This window comes from Mizuhopecten yessoensis, unplaced genomic scaffold (genome assembly GCF_002113885.1).
Source record: "Mizuhopecten yessoensis strain PY_sf001 unplaced genomic scaffold, ASM211388v2 scaffold8965, whole genome shotgun sequence".
NCBI lineage: Eukaryota > Metazoa > Mollusca > Bivalvia > Pectinida > Pectinidae > Mizuhopecten > Mizuhopecten yessoensis.
The window spans coordinates 148,709-170,135 of NW_018407811.1; the positions used below are offsets into that span (position 1 = coordinate 148,709).

General features: G+C 37.9%; 1 protein-coding gene across 1 annotated transcript in view; it reads left to right on the plus strand.

Annotated features, from left to right (window-relative positions):
- The window catches only part of LOC110456949 (thrombospondin type-1 domain-containing protein 4-like), a 61,508-nt gene extending 42,421 nt beyond the window's left edge, over positions 1–19,087 (plus strand). Inside the window, exons 3-16 of the mRNA XM_021508020.1 lie at positions 6,275–6,390; positions 6,812–6,854; positions 7,204–7,306; positions 8,294–8,424; positions 10,148–10,352; positions 10,762–10,934; positions 11,192–11,921; positions 12,500–12,626; positions 13,017–13,230; positions 14,176–14,382; positions 15,618–15,791; positions 16,075–16,257; positions 16,989–17,148; positions 17,816–19,087. Of these exons, the coding sequence (XP_021363695.1) occupies positions 6,275–6,390; positions 6,812–6,854; positions 7,204–7,306; positions 8,294–8,424; positions 10,148–10,352; positions 10,762–10,934; positions 11,192–11,921; positions 12,500–12,626; positions 13,017–13,230; positions 14,176–14,382; positions 15,618–15,791; positions 16,075–16,257; positions 16,989–17,148; positions 17,816–17,928 (2,679 nt within the window). The 3' untranslated portion in view covers positions 17,929–19,087. The remainder of the gene's footprint in view (positions 1–6,274; positions 6,391–6,811; positions 6,855–7,203; positions 7,307–8,293; positions 8,425–10,147; positions 10,353–10,761; positions 10,935–11,191; positions 11,922–12,499; positions 12,627–13,016; positions 13,231–14,175; positions 14,383–15,617; positions 15,792–16,074; positions 16,258–16,988; positions 17,149–17,815) is intronic.
- The last annotated feature ends 2,340 nt before the right edge of the window (positions 19,088–21,427 follow it).

A 21,427-nucleotide genomic window follows, 5' to 3' on the forward strand; every position in this document is an offset into this window, starting at 1 on the left:
ATACAGTAAAACTCGTCATAACCGACCAGTACCGGGACTTATACAGTAAAACTTGTCATAACCGACCAGTACCCTACAGCTTCCATACGGATAATTATTTCGGCAATAAATCGAACAGTAAAACTTGTCATAACCGACCAGTACTGGGACTTATACAGTAAAACTTGTCATAACCGACCTGTACATGGACTTATACAATAAATCTTGTCATAACCGACCAGTACCGGGACTTATAAAGTAAAACTTGTCATAACCGACCAGTACCGGTCATAACCGACCATTACAGGGACTTATACAGTAAAACTCGTCATAACCGACCAGTACCGGGACTTATACAGTAAAACTCGTCATAACCGACCAGTACAGGGACTTATACAATAAATCTTGCCATAACCGACCAGTACAGGGACTTATACAATAAATCTTGCCATAACCGACCAGTACAGGGACTTATACAGTAAAACCTGTCATAACCGACCAGTACAGGGACTTATACAGTAAAACTTGTCATAACCAACCAGTACAGGGACTTATACAATAAATCTTGCCATAACCGACCAGTACAGGGACTTATACAGTAAAACTCGTCATAACCGACCAGTACAGGGACTTATACAGTAAAACTCGTCATAACCGACCAGTACCGGGACTTATACAGCAAAACTTGTCATAACCGACCAGTACCGGGACTTATACAGTAAAACTCGTCATAACCGACCAGTACCGGGACTTATACAGCAAAACTTGTCATAACCGACCAGTACCGGGACTTATACAGCAAAACTTGTCATAACCGACCAGTACCGGGACTTATACAGTAAAACTCGTCATAACCGACCAGTACAGGGACTTATACAGCAAAACTTGTCATAACCGACCAGTACCGGGACTCATACAGTAAAACTTGTCATAACCGGCCAGTACCGGGACTTATACAGTAAAACTTGTCATAACCGACCTGTACATGGACTTATACAATAAATCTTGTCATAACCGACCATTCCAGGGACTTATACAGTAAAACTCGTCATAACCGACCAGTACCGGGACTTATACAGTAAAACTCGTCATAACCCACCAGTACAGGGACTTATACAGTAAAACTTGTCATAACCGATCAGTACAGGGACATACAATAAATCTTGTCATAACCGACCAGTACCGGGACTTATACAGTAAAACTCGTCATAACCGACCAGTACAGGGACTTATACAGTAAATCTTGTCATAACCGACCAGTACCGGGACTTATAAAGTAAAACTTGTCATAACCGACCAGTACCGGGACTTATCCAGTAAAACTTGTCATAACCGACCAGTACCGGGACTTATACAGTAAAACTCGTCATAACCGACCAGTACAGGGACTTATACAATAAATCTTGCCATAACCGACCAGTACAGGGACTTATACAGTAAAACTTGTCATAACCAACCAGTACAGGGACTTATACAATAAATCTTGCCATAACCGACCAGTACAGGGACTTATACAATAAATCTTGCCATAACCGACCAGTACAGGGACTTATACAATAAATCTTGCCATAACCGACCAGTACAGGGACTTATACAGTAAATCTTGTCATAACCGACCAGTACCGGGACTTATACAATAAAAATTGTCTTAACCGACCAGTGCAGGGACTTGTACAGTAAAATTTGTCGTAACCGACCAGAGATTTGAACAGTAAAACGTGTCTAAACCGAACATTACAGGGACTTTTACAGTAAAACTCGTCATAATTGACCAGTTAACGGACTTGTACAGTAAAACTTATCATAAACGACCAGTACAGGGACTTTTACAGTAAAACCTGTCTAATCCGACCAGTACGTGGACAGCTCAGCCAACGGCACAGACTGATTCGGTAGTCAACGTAGCCGACGTTGCATCTCGTCCCATACGTTAGCGATGGGCGAAAGGTCATGTGATGATGCAGCGTAACAAGGCCGTCTTGCACAGACGGGATGACGTGATCGTGTAGGCTCTTATCGCGCTAGGTGTGCACCGGTGATTTTTCCATCAATGACCACCAGAGTCGTTCTGACGTTCGTTGTTATGCTTCCCTTGACCTTTACAATACCTTTGCCGAGGGAACGACGTTCCACGACACAATAGAAAATGTTCTCCAACGCGACGGTTCTCTAGATCTGGAGCAGTCTTAACTACTAATTACCAATTGGCGTCAAATCCCGTCGAGTAAAGCGGATGAGTCGTCTGCACCAAGCAAAAGAGTCCAGCATGATGACCCCTTTTGAAGACGGGAGGATAGCTGGACGTCATGGACGAATGTGCCGTTCACACAGGAAGTTTCTTCCAGTTTTAAGACTGATTCTCCGTAATCCACGAATGCATCTCATCGTCAAATCTGTAGTTTGGAAGCGGTTCCGCAAATGTACATCTCGGATGTAATTTTCCTAACGTAATGACGTCACAAGCGGACATCCTGACCTGGAGCGGACCCTGGGCCCGTATTCACGAAGCCGTTCACTTGCTCATGCAAGGATTTTGAGCTCAGTCGAAGTTTTTGTTCTGTTTATCAATCATTAAAAAATTATATCAATGATTTGGAAAACTTGAAGTTTAATACTGTTTACATTTGCCTTTATGTTTGTTTGACTACTGGAGACGTATCCTTAAGGCACGGGTAGTGTCCCGATGCACACTAAAGGGTCCAGGGACAACGTTTAGGGCGACACAAGTCTGAATCATTCAAAACGCTTATTACCTGCGGACCTTTTTTACCCAGTCTATACATAACTTTCAAAACACGTTCACCAGTAATAAAATTGTTTCTCTCATTTCTTAGATGTAAAGATTTACTCAACAGTAATAAAATTGATAATAATTGTCAAACTTACTTGTTTACAAAGCAAAATGCGACATTCTGCACGTGCACAAGGACAAAAGAATGCACGTGCAGAAAAGCAGAAAACGCATTAATCCGTCAAGGTTGTTGAGGAGTGTAAATATGTTATTGGGGTAGAATTTCATGTTGAAAATAATATATCACTAGTGGGTTTTTTTGTGCATGTACAGGATCTGTATGTTCGCGGTTTCTTTTTTTGCCGTTTCTCGGCATCGAATCTTATATAACAAATTGAAATTATTCATACATGTATATTGTTTCCTTTTAAAAGTAAAAGAAAGTGTCTGTTGTTTCTCTGTCATAAAACGGCGTGCTCAAAAAAAGGGAATAGCAAACGTATTACTATTTGCAAGCAGTTTCCACATAAGATCTGAACACGGTTATCCTTACATCAGTGTAGTTTTATACAAAACTGTTACATTATTCATATCTTGACATAATTTATGTAATGGTTTCAATTTCCTTTTTAAATTGTGCATGACTTGATGATACGGTTTTGATATTGTGAGAATAGTGTATCTAAACAACATAATACCGATAATAGCACGAGAAAGCTCTACTCTACGTAGGTAACCAACCCTCGGATCAGGATCGTCCGTGTCCCGCCGAGAAATAATCACCAAGTTATGTATGGGAGTTACTGGAGATATCGCAACTTTGACTTGTTTCTTTTCAAGCGTGGATATGACCTAGATTATGACTATAGTGCCTCCCTCTGGCGGTGCATTTAGATATAATAATACACTTTTAAGTGCTTATAGAAACAGGATAATATGTGATTATTGTGTTCCGCTTGATGATATTTTTTTTCAATATGCGGCAATTATTAAGAGGTATGATATGAATAAAGCTGACAGCTTTGTATAAAATTATATGTAATCGGAAAGAAGGCGCCGTATTGAGGACGGTGCAACATATAATAGGGATACACAACTACATATTTTACTGCGCTTGTCTTTAGACAGTGTTGCTGTGTATATATTACTCTAACAGGCAATTAAATGTACATAATATGTCAGGAAGCTTTCTAAACAATATTGTATACCAAACAGGTGAAATGTACACATATCTGTACTCGTGGGATTACATCATCTACTACTGTCACATGCCGAGAAAAGAAAGGGAAAGTGACGGCTGAAGCATTTTATAGTTGTATATCATTTTGTATATTTATGTTTCATAATGTAAATGTTATTACAGCTGTTTACCGCGGTGAAAGGAGTTTGAAAGTAAAAGAATCGTACAACTTTCATATCTGGTCACCTTCATTTCCATTTAAAATGACACAGAAATAGTATACAGCCACTGTACCTTTCCTTATTCTGATTTACAGTTATACCTGGTACAGTATAACGACCACCTGTTTATTGTGACCACTTGGCTGTCCATTACTACAGCCAAACCTGTCTTGTAGATAAACCTGTACATGAAGTTACATGTATAACCCGTCTATAGCTATAACCCGTATATAACTGTAACCTGTATATAACTATAACCCGTCTATAACTGTAACCCGTCAAAAACTGTAACCAGTATATAACTGTAACCCGTCTATAACTGTAACTCGTATATAACTATAACTCGTATATAACTATAACCCGTATATAACTATAACCCGTATATAACTGTAACCCATTTATAACTATAACCCGTCTATAACTGTAACTCGTATATAACTGTAACCCGTCTATAACTATAACCTGTCTATAACTGTAACCCATCTATTTCTATAACCTGTCTATAACTGTAACATTTATAACTATAACCCGTCTACAACTGTAACCCGTCTATAACTGTAACCCATTTATAACTATAACCCGTATATAACTATAACCCGTCTATAACTGTAAATCATCTATTTCTATAACCTTTCTATAACCTGTCTATAACTGTAACATTTATAACTATAACCCGTATATAACTATAACCCGTATATAACTGTAACCCGTATATAACTATAACCCGTCTATAACTATAACCCATCTATAACTGTATCCCATATATGACTGTAACTNATATTACTGTAACCCGTCTATAACTGTACCCCGTCTATAACTATAGCCCGTCTAAAACTGTAACTCGTATACAACTGTAACTCGTCTATACTATAACCCGTATATAACTATAACCCGTCTATAACTGTAACCCGTCTATAACTGTAACCCGTCTATAACTGTAACCCGTATATAACTATAACCTGTATATAACTGTAACCCGTCTATAACTGTAACCCGTCTATAACTGTAACCCGTATATAACTATAACCCGTCTATAACTGTAACCCGTCTATAACTGTAACCCGTCTATAACTGTAACCCGTATATAACTATAACCTGTATATAACTGTAACCCGTCTATAACTGTAACCCGTCTATAACTGTAACCCGTATATAACTATAACCCGTCTATAACTGTAACCCGTCTATAACTGTAACCCGTCTATAACTGTAACCCGTATATAACTATAACCTGTATATAACTGTAACCCGTATATAACTGTAACCCGTCTATAACTGTAACCCGTATATAACTATAACCCGTCTATAACTGTAACCCGTCTATAACTGTAACCCGTCTATAACTGTAACCCGTATATAACTATAACCTGTATATAACTGTAACCCGTCTATAACTGTAACCCGTCTATAACTGTAACCCGTATATAACTATAACCCGTCTATAACTGTAACCCGTCTATAACTGTAACCCGTCTATAACTGTAACCCGTATATAACTATAACCTGTATATAACTGTAACCCGTCTATAACTGTAACCCGTCTATAACTGTAACCCGTATATAACTATAACCCGTCTATAACTGTAACCCGTCTATAACTGTAACCCGTCTATAACTGTAACCCGTATATAACTATAACCCATATATAAATGTAACCCGTCTATAACTATAACCCGTCTATAACTATAACCCATATATAACTATAACCCGTATATAACTGTAACCCGTATATAACTGTAAACCGTCTATAACTGTAACCCGTCTATAACTATAACCCGTCTATAACTCTAACCCGTATATAACTGTAACTCGTCTATAATTATAACCCATATATATCTATAACCCGTATATAACTATAACCCGTCTATAACTGTAACCCATCTATAACTATAACCCGTCTATAACTGTAACCCGTATATAACTGTAACCCGTATATAACTGTAACCCGTCTATAACTGTAACCTGTCTATAACTGTAACACATCTATAACTATAACGCGTCTATAACTGTAACACATCTATAACTATAACGCGTCTATAACTGTAACACATCTATAACTGTAACCCGTCTATAACTGTAACATATACCTTCTATATAACTGTAACCCGTCTGTAAACAACTGGACTAAGGGAAATAACTGCTACATTTCTGTCGTTTTTCCAGGACTACCTTGAACATAACCACGGTTGGGGCCCCTGGGGTGAGTGGACCAGATGTAACGCCCAGTGTGGAACTGGGTCCATGACCAGAGATCGGGCGTGTCTCCGTGAAAATCACGCGTAAGTGATCGACAAAGTTAGGGGGACATTTAATTTGTACAACGTATCTAAGTATGGTGGCTTATTTTCTATCAATGTAAACATTACCGGAAACATCTAGGCTAGGGTTATTTATATTTTTTCATTTTTTTAACACGGTAGATGCTTAGCAAGACCTGATGCGAAACAGAGCTAGCTATCATTATTCTATTTGTGTTAAATTCCTTCTTGCCTGTGCGAAAGGAATGTTACACGTACTCTTGGTAGTTTTTCATATTGTGTCGTTACAGGTACTGATTATATTCGTTAATATTTATCAACTTAAACTACAAAAGTGGAAGTTTAGTTTAAAAATGTTTCAACAATTATTGGAGAGTGTGATTTGATAGATGGATAGAATAGACTTTTGTTGTTGATTTTTTTCTCTTGTTTTTATTTATAGTTGCCATGGAAGCCGTTTGCAGTTTAAAGTTTGTAATACTCAGGTATGGCATGAAGTTTACTTCGATACATACACTTAATTAATAGTTTCAAAATGTCATTTAACTATAGAGTCTACAATGCTGCAGTTCTATTAAATCTTGTTAAGCGTCGCTCGCGAGTTCAAACATTTCACGAACGTTTTACCTAGACAGTTAAAAATGAGCCACATCATAAAATTTCTTCAATTTTGCGACACCATCGTGATAAGCGCAATTGTAGCCATAATATTCGATGAATAGACTCGTTTTTGTTCTTGCTCATTTCGCTTCAGTGGTTTCCCCCTACATTTTTTAGTCTTTGTGATGAATCACATAGGATCTTGCATTATTTCACATTTGTTTGACATTGAAGGCGTGTCAAGCAGGTCAGACGACTTTGAGGGAACAGCTCTGCTCCTCTCACGACGGGGAGGACATCGGCCACGGACGTTACAGATGGGCGCCTTACATGATCTGTGAGTTACCTCCCCTCATTTAAATTGCATTTGGCTAAGTTATACAAGTTGGCTTTATTACTAAATGATGGTTAAAGTGAGACGTCTGTCTATTCATACTCATTGTACACATGCATCAAATTAGGTGTAGTTACATGTTTGTAAGAATTTCAAAGATTGTATCAATTCAGGATGATTCGGAGGAGATTCCTAGGCTTCAGGATCCTAATCATCCCTCCAGCCTAATAAAAACATACATTTTCTGTCTTTTCCCCATTTGGAAAACCACACATTAAGAAACGGAATGAAAACCTCTAACTGTCGGCCTTCTACCTCCATTCCAAAAGCGCTCCACACGGAGAAAAATGTCAAAATTTATGAACTTGTAATTCGGATTGTAATAATGTTCTGATGTCTAATTTGAAAGATACACAAGAACGAATGAATTAGTTACATCTGTTAGTAGATAAATTCACAAAACCACAGTTGTATGCATTTTGAGGTAGTATATAGCATTAACTGATTAAGAGTGTTGGTAAATCCGCAACACCGCCAAAAGCCTTTACAAAATCAATTCTACCATATGCAGTATTTGCCCGCATTGTTATGGCCTCGTCTGTTTGTCACTTATATATAATTAATACAATATCAATAAAGGAACCTTCTTCTAAATTGTAACAGAATGCCGATAAAAATATAGAACAAAATAATGAAATGACCTCTTTGAACCTCTTCACAACGTTCACCGTACAGATATATGTTCTCGGGGGTTTCCGGCACAATCGAATGCTTTCCCGATTGTGCCGGAAAGGTCCGATAATGTGCGACTGCAATGCAAAACAAGATTGTTAACAGTTGTCGATGAATCAGACGAAAATTGACATTTTCCTAACATCCAGCCAAATATTTCTGAGTAATACATAGAAAAGGTAGGGTTTTCATGAACTGTCACAACAAAGATATTGGTCAATTTCTTTGTATTAATAATGCGACCTTTGCACTTTGCAGTTGACGGAAGGTGCGAATTGACATGCCATGCGCGAGGTCAAGGGTTCTATACGACGTTTAAGGATCCTATCACTAATGGAACCGTGTGCAAAAAGGACGGGTCATCAGTTTGTGTGCAGGGCGTGTGTAAGGTAAGAAGAGAGTTGGCGAGGAACGTCTGACGTCACAAATCGTGCAGTTACGTGATACCTTAATCAAGCAATATATTTATTATTTATTACATCCGTAGATAAAACTTGATTAAAACTTACACTTTTGTAGTTTAAGCACAGGATACAAATTAAGCTGTATGATAAACGTAATAATTTAAGACAAAAATGGATCGTGAACATTCCTTTTCGTGATAGCATATTCCCTGTATCCAGGTCCTCGGTTTACATGCCGCAGTTAATATGATATCAACGGGCTTGCTAGGAATATCCCAATTTCCGTTAAAGATGTCGAATGATGAATTTTCGAATGAAGAATGAAGAATATGAGCAAGTTTTCTGGATGCCATATTCTCATCGGAAAATACTTTTGTTTCTTGTGCGATATTAATATCGTTTTTTTGTGATGTTCACACGTGTAGCTGATGGTTTTGTTACCACTCAGATTTGAACTTTAACATGGCAATTACTCGATGAAGCTGAAGACGCTTACTTTTGATTTTGGGTTCGAATTACATTTTTGTTAACACTTAAAACTAGAACTAGCACAACGCAAAACACACATACAGAACGCCAAGCAACGAGTAACACTGATCGACCACGATTGTGTATGGATGCGAAAACGATGATGATGATGATGATGATGATGATGATGATGATGATGATGATGATGATGATGATGATGATGATGTTGGTGAATCGTTATTTATTTAATGAATTTATAAGCGAGTGTGAATTGTGAAAGTAAATATATATGTAAGTTTAGACAGTGTAATTGAAGAAAATAAAAAAAAATAACAAATAAGAGAGAGGTGTGAATAGAAGAGGATGATTAAATGTGGTACTGATGAAGAGGTGGGTGATGTAAGATACGACGAGTATGATTAGATGTGGTACTGATGAAGAGGTGGGTGATGTTAGATACGATGTGGTACTGATGAAGGGGTGGGTGATGTTAGATACGATGTGGTATTGATGAAGAGGTGGGTGATGTTAGATACGATGTGGTATTGATGAAGAGGTGGGTGATGGTAGATACGATGTGGTATTGATGAAGAGGTGGGTGATGTTAGATACGATGTGGTATTGATGAAGAGGTGGGTGATGTTAGATACGACGATGATGATTAAATGTGGTATTGATGAAAAGGTGGGTGATGTTAGATACGATGTGGTATTGATGAAGAGGTGGGTGATGTTAGATACGACGAGGATGATTAGATGTGGTACTGATGAAGAGGTGGGTGATGTTAGATACGATGTGGTATTGATGAAGAGGTGGGTGATGTTAGATACGACGATGATGATTAAAAGTGGTATTGATGAAAAGGTGGGTGATGTTAGATACGATGAGGAGGATCTGATGATGTTTTATGACATGACGATGTGTGGATAGTGTTGAGTGGAGATGATGATATAACTGTGTGATGATGATAATGTTAAATATGAGGATGGTTGAGGGGTGTGTGAATGCCATTTTTATGAATATTTCAAAACTCTTTCTAGAAATTTAACACAAAAAAAATGGAATAAAAATTGATGTGTAAAACTGAGTGAAAGAGATACGGAAACCCTCCTACGTTGGGCGCATTTATTGTTCGGGGAATTGAACCCAGGGCCCTTCAACTCTGGCAATCCCTATCCCAACTATTGCTGGAGAAATAAAACAATTGCAACCTAAAACCCCTGTTTGTTTATTTCCACAGCGCGTTGGGTGTGATGGCGTTGCTGGGTCACACACGACAAACGACCGATGTAGGGTGTGCGGGGGTGACGGAACCACGTGCCAGATTTTTGTCGGGGTCAAGGATGATCCCACATTGACTAATGGCTACAGCTTTGTACAGACCGTTCCTATCGGCTCAACCTACATTAATATTACACAGCTGGCAAGGAGCAGAAACTATATAGGTTGGTATTTCTGATTGGCTGAAGTTATAGCCTAGCAAAGATTACCATAACGTCAAATACTTTTCGTTATGTTTTCGTTCTATTTCGGAATAAGAAGATAATGTTGGGCGGTTTCAGAGGTATAAAACACTGTCAGTCACTTTTTTCTGATTATGTGTCGCCGAGGGCTCATAGTTAATATAAGGTGTAATTAGGAAAAAAAAGTATAGTAATAGATCGTTGATGTTCAAGTTTTTTTATAAGGTAATATACAACTGAACGGAGCCATAAGTAAAACGGATACAAGATAGCTTCCTTCGAATTTAAAGCTGTGGCAATCTTTAGTATTTGGATATCTTTTTTTTCTTCGAAAGTAGTTTGGAAAATAATTGTGTTTTAAATAAGCCAGAGTTATCGCTCTCTGTTTCAGCTTTAAAGGTCAAAGATGGTCCTTATTTCATGAACGGTAATAGGCGTCTGTCCCGTCAGGGGCCAATTCTGGGGGCCGGGACCACATTCCATTACCACAGGAGACACACGCGCAAGTGCCCGGGGGAGTGTGTCCTTTCAGATGGCCCGACGACTCAGGACGTAGACATTATGGTAGTCGACTATCATATCTTTATACTTTGATATGTTCGGAGACTTTTGTAATCTTCTTGGTGAACATCCTTGACTTTTCCCACCAGAATGCACAGGAAACCATTCTGAATATGTCCAGGACACTTTGTCACTTTCTAAAGGATATAAATGGGAAATGTATCGATCAATTTAACATGCATACATTTGTTTAATATTTGTTGCACATTTTATATATGCTGTATTAATTTTACCCACTTTTTATTATTTTTTCCCCACAGGTTTTAGCATTTGGACAGAACAGCGGGATAATGTATAGATATGCCGAGCCGGTCATACAGACGGACCCCATCCCTACACGGAACTCTTACGCCCTGGAGGACATTACTCCCACCTTCACCGACCTGTTTGACCGATTCGACGATGATGACAATGATACTGTTGTGACCGTTACTTCAAAATCAGATTTAAATTCCAGCGGATCAGGAACAAACGAAACTGATTTGAAAGTAGATGGTGCCGTCATAGTGCAGGACGCATTTCTAGGACCGGAACCGGAGGTGGCGTCAACTGTCACATCCGACCAGGAATCTAATTCCGAAACGTCGGGTACAAATGACGGAACACGGACACCGGGTTATACACAGAGTTTCGATTTTATGGATAAAATGAAGGAACGCCAAAATAATGGGCATCACAATACTGGACATCAAAACAATGGACATCAGAATAATGGGCAGCAAAACAATGGACATCAGAATAATGGGCAGCAAAACAATGGACAACAAAATAATGGACAACAAAATAATGGACAATACAACACAGGATATGCCAGTGGTGACGGTGATTTTGTGAATACACCCCTGGCCGATACTGTTGGTACAAATGATAATATCATTGTTGTAAATCCGGAGGAGTCCGTGTACGTCTCCGGTTCGGGCGAAACAATATCCGGACGGTATCAGTGGCGGACCGTTGGCTACACGGAGTGTAGTCGATCCTGTGGGACAGGTGAGCCTAGCTATTTGTATCCGGAAAATCTCATTTCGGGTTCAAATTTAAGAAGTCAATGAAAAAAAATATTCAAAATGTTGTAAACATTCAGGTGGTAAAGACATAATTTTTAAATATGATTTGTAGTCCTACACATTTACAAATTGATTTAGTTTTAAGATATAAAAGAACAGACGCGTGGCTGCCATGTAAAGCCACAAAGCACTTACACGCACATCGAAAAAACCCATGTGCTATTTCATTTGTATTTCTTGTGTATGGTCCGAAATAGTGACACACACTTTTATGTGGCACAGCTCTGTTGTCTGATTGGTAAACCTGGGTACATGTAGTTACCTTAGATATGTTATTCCGTCTTAACGTATTGCAGAGTTATCTTCTCTTGGGAGCAGGTTTGATTGTTACGTCATTGGTCTGTGTGAGAAAATTACGTCGTTTTCTCAAAAATTGATGACGGTTCTCTCACAAACAAGTGACGTAACAATCAATCCCTGTTCCCAAGATAAGATAACTCTGCAATACGTAAAGACGGAATTGGCACCTTTGACAAACTGAGTCTGTTATCTCAATTCTAGGCTACCAGAGACCAGACATTATATGTGCCGTCTTTGGTACGCCTGTCCGACGATCCAAGTGTCGGAATATTCCGTTACCAAGTCGGGACGCCGTTCCATGCAACGTTCAGATGTGTCCGGACGATCGGTGAGTGTACGCTGAAACGTACGGAGGATATGACGCTGGAAGGCGTGTTCCTTTGTCCAGATGAATTCTCGGGGTTGCAGAGAGCACAAGTATTCCTGTTTAACACGAACAATTTGATCTGACCCTTCCATATCCGAATGGTTAGATTTATAATAAGATCAATTAAATACTTTACGAGACACATTTGTGATGAATAGTTGAAACGTCTCATTTAACTTAGCTTAGAACAGCCATACTTTATTTAAAAGCGACCTTAACAAAGCTATAAATTCAAGATTGATACTTCTTCAAAAGATAATAAATGCAATAAGCATGAAAATTGAAATCACAACTTTTTCATTTTTAAAACAAAAATCTGCATTTGTTTTTGACGATACAACTTTTCTACAGCCCTGCAAGATGGGAAGCTTCTGATTGGTCATCGTGTAGTGTTACGTGTGGATCGGGGAGTCAAAGACGTCACGTCCGGTGTGTCAAGTATGTCGACATGAACACTGTCATTGAGGTCAGCCCAGAGAACTGTGCATACTCCGCTAAACCGGATGCTATCCAAAGTTGCAGGGATGAGGAATGCTATCAGTGGAGCACTGGACAGTGGTCAAGGGTAAAATACGGGACATTTGTATGAACAGTGGTCAAGGCTTATCTGTTGCTATGTTACGTCATTGGACAGTGGATAAATGTCTTGATTTTCAGGGAACAACAGTCCAACCTTGTACTAAAGTAGTTTCCTAATTTTAGATTGTACAATAAGAAATATTTCAACCAATTTTCACAAAACTTGATCGCGGTACTGTGATTGTTGTATCGTCCCAGAAAATTTAAGAAATCTTTATTGATCTTAAATTATTGTATGAAATCCTTTCTCAATATTAACGGCTAGTAATTAAAACTAGTTGAAACGTCTCTTTCTCTCAAGTATTGTTGAAATTATAGTTAGATAATTGTTTCTTATGGTAATAACTACGGTTTACTGGACCGGTTCTGTGAGAGTAATAAAATGTTGCAAAAAGTGTAAAATAGGTTTGGATGTTTCTTTCACACTCAAAAATTGAGAATCCAGATAAGGTTAAGAATACCATATTTTCTAATTCATTACTTCCGGTTGCACTATTGCATGATATTTGATTATTCCGCTGTGATTATTTTTGGATGATTAAAGTTGTTTCAATTTCGAATATTTTGAAACATAAATAAAATTATATAAAAGGAAAACAGAAATTCCAGTGTTCGAGTTCTGTACCTATTCAATGCCAGTCCGACAATTCTCTAACGTTGTTTTCAAAGACTTGTAAATGCACAGTTTCAAAATGAAAGATGATTACTCGGCCACGAGATTATTCATTCACGGTTTATTTTGTATCTTAAAATAATGGAGGGTACAAGTCGGAATGTCAACTTTGATACGAAGCGAGACTATTTTACATTTTACATTGTAACAAGTGGAGTCGGATGCTTAGATATACCGTCAGTTGTACGCACACGTTGTCGAAAAAGATACGGTCCATGAAATATATTTCATTTCTATATATTTCATTATTTTTCTCAGTGCTCCACTTCCTGTGGGTCAGGGATGCGAACGAGACCAGTCAACTGTGTGACCATGAGTGGCCGAGCGGTAGTGGAAAGCGCGTGCGGCCGTAGTTCAAGACCCGTGTCCTCGACAAGCTGTTCCGAGTCAGACTGTTATAATAATAATGTTCCAGTGGGAGACAGCTCCGACACAAACTGGTACTACACACAGTGGAGCTCAGAGGTAATTACTGATAAACTTGTACCGAATCAGACTGTATAACATGTTCCTGTGGGAGACAGCTCGGATACTAACTGGTACTACACACAGTGGAGCTCAGAGGTAAGTACAGATAAACCTGTACCGAGTCAGACTGTATAACATGTTCCTGTGGGAGACAGCTCGGACACTAACTGGTAGTACACACAGTGGAGCTCAGAGGTAAGTACAGATAAACCTGTACCGAGTCAGACTGTATAACATGTTCTGTGGGAGACAGCTCGGACACTAACTTGTCTTACACACAGAGGAGCTCAGAGGTAAGAACGTTTATGTAAAAATGGTAAAACCCAAATATGGAGTCATCCGTTTCTTTTGCCGCAACGTTTACCAAACAAAAAGCACCCTGTTTTTCTACTGAACAAATTTTTAACATGCGTCTTCCTCTCTAACGACAATATTTCAGTTTTCAAATGGTACTGTATGAAGAGGCTTTTAGTATACCAGGTTCTACGCTATTCGTTTGGCCCAAATGGCAAACTTTATTGCAAATTGATCGGCCATTACACAATTTATTAAAGGGTATGGAATACAAATAATGATAAAAATAAATAAATTCCTCATTTATATGAAATATTTTAAAAAATGTCTGACGAACATGAATATCTGAACGATTTCATGGAACTTCCTTACCAGGCTTTGACAACTGGCCATATACCGGTATACATGGCAATTAATTCAACATGTATGACCAAGTGAAAACGAATAGAAAAAACACAAATCGACCCACGAGTCGCAGGGCCTAACTGACGATACAATGGTATGTGCTCGTTGTTTGTTACTTTCGCACTAAAGGCTGATTTCTGATTGGTCAGTTTAGTGTGACAATAACCAAAAGTACCATTAGTCGCAGCGGGGAAAAACTAGGAATTTATTTTCAATGCAAAAACCTTTATATTTTACCGGTAAAAATATAAGAAATAGTCGTACAACTATGGCAAATAATTCAACCTTAAAACATGTTACTTTGCGAAAATATTATCAAATACATCAAATATGGAGTCAGATGTATATAGTATCTCGACCCTGAAGGTAAAAAATTACTTACATTGTATATATTGTATATATAGATTGTCAACATTCGTGTACTTCCATCCAGTTTGATCTTTACTAACCTATTGACTAACCTTAAGTCTCGTGTAGACCTGTTTGATATTTATCAACTAATAGCCTAACCCATGCTATCTACTTCCGCCCAGTGTCCAGTAGATTGTGGGGACGGCGCACAGAACCGGAAGATCGCTTGTCTGAGGCGGGACGGTTATGCCACCTCGGAACAATCGTGTTCTGTCTCCATGAAGCCTTCCGTCTCCAAATCCTGCACGACCAGGGGCCAGTGTGGGGCCTACTGGTTTACTGGCCCATGGAACAAGGTATATATCTATTTATAACAGACGTAGAATGACGTCATATACTTACCATTCTATATGTGGAGGTGATGAAAATGTCATTGAACTATTCTTTTTTAAAGAAAATATTGTATATATTGAAAGCCAGTAGAAAATGTCATACTTCTTCATTATTTGGAATTGTACAATAAATGTAGTCACTTTCAAGGTGAATCTAAGGACGCAATAATATTATTCGTGTGATAATTAAAATGTATATACATCCATGTGATATTTTTTACTACTTATTGACATCTTTATTTTCAAGTGTAACGTCACCTGTGGAACCGGAAGTCAAACTCGGTCAGTTCTGTGCGTGCGCAAAAACACCAATGGGATGGCGAATGTAATTTCCGACTATTATTGTAATTCAGAAGACAAGCCCGACACTACTACTTCCTGTCAGCTGACCCGGTGTAGACCAGAGTGGTTTATATCAGAATGGGGACAGGTACGTCAACAAAGGCCAGGTTCATGGTGCGCGATGTTGAATTTGAAGTGATGTTTGGGCAGGGAAACAGTTTAAACCTTTCGATGTATTTTACCTCCGTTTCTTATATCGGGAATTGATTACAACATACTCAATGTACTTTCCATTCAAAGCAGTATTATCTTACGGCTAAATATTGATTCGAAACAATGGGTATTGCTTCGACCACAATGACGTCACATTCTTACTTACACGTAGTAGTGTAATTCAAACGTAAGTCCATGAAGTGATTATCAACTTAGATGTTTAAGAAAGCATCGATATGCTCCTAGTAAATGTACTGTAGGATAAGAACTATGAAATTATCCATCAAAGCAAATTTTACCCGTTTTATTGAAATAGCCAGTATCTTAACAAATGTAAATATTATTTTCAGTCGTCCATTTAACGACTCTCGGTCAACAGAAATAGCGTCCTCAGGGGTGGGTCATTCAGTTATCTACAGTCATACGGGTATATTTGCTAAAATGTTATGCCAGGTATTGGTTCAGTTTAAACGTTGCTGTATTTGGTGTATTTACTGCGATGTCGGATTGTCATATTAAACTCCATGACAATTACGGGCGTGTGTAGTTTATTTTAGCCAAAACGGAAACAATGGAATCAGCAATTCAAATTGAGGCTTATGCATTTTTTAAACTGTTTATTTACGAAATACCTGTAATATTTGACGTCATTTCTTTTGAAATCAGTGCTCTGTAACTTGCGGAAGGGGCGTACGCTCAAGAGAAGTCCGGTGTTTAGACGCAAACTACAGACTTGTAGGCGGATGTGATCCAACCCTTCAACCGGAAACAACGGAGCCTTGCAACACCGATACGTGTAATATTCCTCCTCCTCAGGAACAGCAAGGTACGCATGCGTCAAATTTCAAATGTTCAGACATAGAGGTTATCATACCAGATCCCTTTACTTGTACATAATTAAAGTCATTTAAAATGATAACATCATATTGTACATGGAGATGGACTTAAGTTTTACTTATATGACTAGGGTCACTTGTCTTCAAACTTGAACTCAAGACGTCATTCCTTTGTTACTTGTGACGTCACGATTGGTGTTATTACACGTTAACTATTATACAATTATGGACTTCAGGTGAGGTCTATCCCTGATTTATGAACCTGGCCTGAGCAATATTCATAGAGGCCGAACATGTATGGGATCCGACCAATGTGATTGCAAGAAATGTTCATGCATACATGTATATATAATATTTAGATGTTAGTGTTATTATACTGAAGTATAGCCACGTGATCGAACGAGCAATTACAGTTAAGCATAATATCTATGGTAAAGACGGAAGTATAATATATACTCTAGATAATGCAGATAAAATATTTTTCCGGATATCTGACTAAATACGATATCGGAGTAAGCTCCATGTTTTACTAAAACACAAGGAAAACTTTCGGTAAAGCACGAGGCACGTTTGTGTGCGATATATCACAAGTGCAAACGGGAATTCGTTAAATATATATTAGATTATGTGTTTTATTTTTGTTTTATTTTTTAACAGAATGCAAGGATAAATACTCGCATTGCATCATGGTTCTGAAGACGACGCTTTGTAAATATAAATACTACAAAGAGCTGTGTTGTGAATCGTGTCTTGAAGCTGGATTTGTTTGAGGGCTATGACGTCAGCAACACGTCACATTTATCACGGATGCAAAATAAAAAATATGGCGTGATAAAAGAAAGGTGCAGATCATTGTCAAAGTTGATAGTACATTCGACACTATTGTTGAGACGAACAGATTGGGATGTATTAATTAAGAACAGTGGATATTAAAGTATGTTCTTCAGCCGGAACAAATAATCACCATGAATATAACCCAAATTATGTCTCATAATACCTCAAATTTTGTGATGGACTTCGTCACATTTTGTGCATTGAATACTTCTTATATTACCGTATATTGTGTTGATAAAAAAAAAAATAGGTCAGCAATAGATGCCATGCGTACAGTACATCGACCCACGCTCCCTTCTAAGCCATGACGTTTTGTGCAACTGGCCGTAGTGACATTCATTAGCGGATGTGAGTGTAAGACGTTTCATCGAAAACTGGTGACGTAGATGGCAAGAGCTGTTGACGTGTAGAGCATGTATCGGATACGCCTGCATATGTACAGACACTTTGAAAGTGTTGTTAGTGCAAATATTTATGAATGTTTGAAACTGTACAGAAGTGAAATTCAGAGAAGATTCGGAAACTGAACAGTAATAAGTTTTCAAAATATATTTTTCATTGAGGAGGTTTCCTTGATAACAACCAAATGTTGAAACAATCGTGGATATTGGTTGTGACTATGCAAGAAAGACTTTCTTGTGTTTCTGTGTATAGAACCTGACATTGTACATACACATTGTATATAGCCTTTGCCTTGGGTCTTGTCAGACTTGTATATGTTATTCTGTATCAGTGTTTTTGTTGCAACAACAGCTTAACAATTTAACAGTACGGCTCATATAACTAACAACTGAACACATAGCAACATAGATAAATACAAAGCTAACCACATAGCAACATAGCTAACCACATAGCTAACCACATAGCAACATAGCTAACCAAATAGCAACATAGCTAAATACATAGCATAATACATAGCATCATAGCTAACCACATAGCAACATAGCTAACCACATAGCATCATAGCTAACCACATAGCAGCATAGCTAAATACATAGCTAAATACACAGCATCATAGCTAACCACATAGCATCATAGCTAACCACATAGCAACATAGCTAACCACATAACAACACAGCTACATACATAGCAACATAGCTAATCACATAGCAACATAGCTAAATACAAAGCAACATAGCTAACCACATAGCAACATAGCTAACCACATACAATGTAGCAACATAGCTAACCACATAGCAACATCCATTATAGCTAACCACATAGCAACATCCATTATAGCTAACCACATAACAGCATAGCTAAATACATAGCAACATAGCTAACCACATTGCAACATAGCTACCCACATAGCAACATAGCTAACCACATAACAGTACAGTCGTGACTTTTTCATTTAGACACTTTGGTTTTTGGATAAACATGACATTTATTGATCAGGAGTTTCGTTTATTTCATGTCAATATTGGAAATGACCATTCACACGGGTGTTACAGAAGTTTACGTTGTCATTGGTCTGTGAAAGATGGCCTACCATTTTGCAATAAGCATTTTGACACCTGAACAGAATATCCTGATTGGAGATTATGTTTTATGGAAATTTTCCATATGTATCCGATTTTACTTTTCTTGGTCCAGAAAGCGAATCTCCGGATGAACGTTGTGAGTAATTGCTTCAGAAATTTGTTCTAAACAATGAGTGTCCGGATTGCCAGTTTTTCGTGTAAACGGACCCTAGACTTACGACGTCCGACTGTAAAGTGATAGGCAACAACTATTGTGCAGTAGTTTATTACCTAAAAAGGTTAATATGTATTGTGACCTTCAAAACTCACATGTCTTGTATGTGTTCTGACAAAACAGACATATGTCACGTGTTATTGGCACGTGAGTAGTATCACATGATACGTCAAGTGTATTAAGATATGTATGTATGGTGTGTTTCTGAGTAAATGACGTCACGGTATACGTCACTGCCATGTGACGTCATTTCGCTGACAAAGATTCAGTGATAGCGACATTTTCTCTAACTTGTGATAAATGTATATAATTGTACTAAGACACCTTCGACTGTTTGATATTAGTATGTCAATGAGTATGCCCCTCCAATGCCATGTTCACGTTCATCATTGCTCGTCTGTTTTTCACTCATATTTTACCACATGCTTGTGTAAATCATCTACACGTGTGAGTGTGTGTTTGCACGTGATATATCCATGTTAAAAACGACTGTACTTCCAAAAATAGACTGTATTTGTCTTCATTGTTCATACATGCTTAATTGTTTACAGCGGAACTCGTTGACATCTTTTTAAAGTTCGGGTTGTACAGGGTTAACTTAGTCACATCACATTGTATAATACTATTGAGCTTACGTTTTTCGTTGGTCCCGATTTTTGCGGAATTAAATTTTCGCGTCTTTTCGTGTGTAGTATGATGATTTCCTTAAGTGGTTCCTCGAAATGACAAATATTTCAATGGTTTCATTTTTAATGGAATTATTTCGACCGCGCAAAACCCCCCAAAAAACTCAAACGAAACCAATTAAAATGAACACATGTTATTAACATAAAATGATAAGTAAGTAATATCCAACTTGGTTTTTGCGACATACGCAAAAAAATTGATGTCAAAGAATGTGTTTGATGCCATATCAATTGAATGGTTTTGATATCTTCTTTTCTCTATTGCATATAAACTTAAGCTATACACACTTTATATTTACCTTATATACAAAAGTATATTTTATCTGACGTTATAGTCAGCACGACTTTTTTGTGCGGATGAATACATCCACCGGTGTGCGTAGGCATCACTCTAGTAGATGTGTCCGTCCTCGCAAAAATCGAGCGCTGTTTATAACGTCAGATACAGATACACTTAGGTGTGCTATTATTTGTATTACCTACCTTCAATTGTTCCATTTCATATTATATTTTTTATAAAATATAACCAATGATAATCCTGTATTGATTTTCAATGTGCTTGCCGAAAACTTAGGCCGAACAAGTGTGGCGGGTACAATGATGTCAACATAGTTGAAAAAGGGCTATCATGTTTTGAGTTTCTTCTTGTTTGAATTTGACAGTGTAAGGTTGACATATATTTTGCTGACGTATGCTAATAAAGCTAAGGAAATAAACATTATGTTTATATTGTAGATAATGAAATACTTCGGAATGTGTGATGACAGTATGAGCACTATTCTGTATACATGGTTATATCCACTGTCTACAGGGTTATATATACTGTCTACAGGGTTATATATACTGTCTACATGGTTATATATACTGTCTTCAGGTGTTTATATACTGTCTACATGGTTATATATACTGTCTAAATGGTTATATATACTGTCTACATGGCTATGTATACTGTATACAGGGTTATATATACTGTCTACAGGATTATATATACCGTCTACATGTTTATATATACTGTCTACAGGGTCATATATACTGTCTACAGGGTTATATA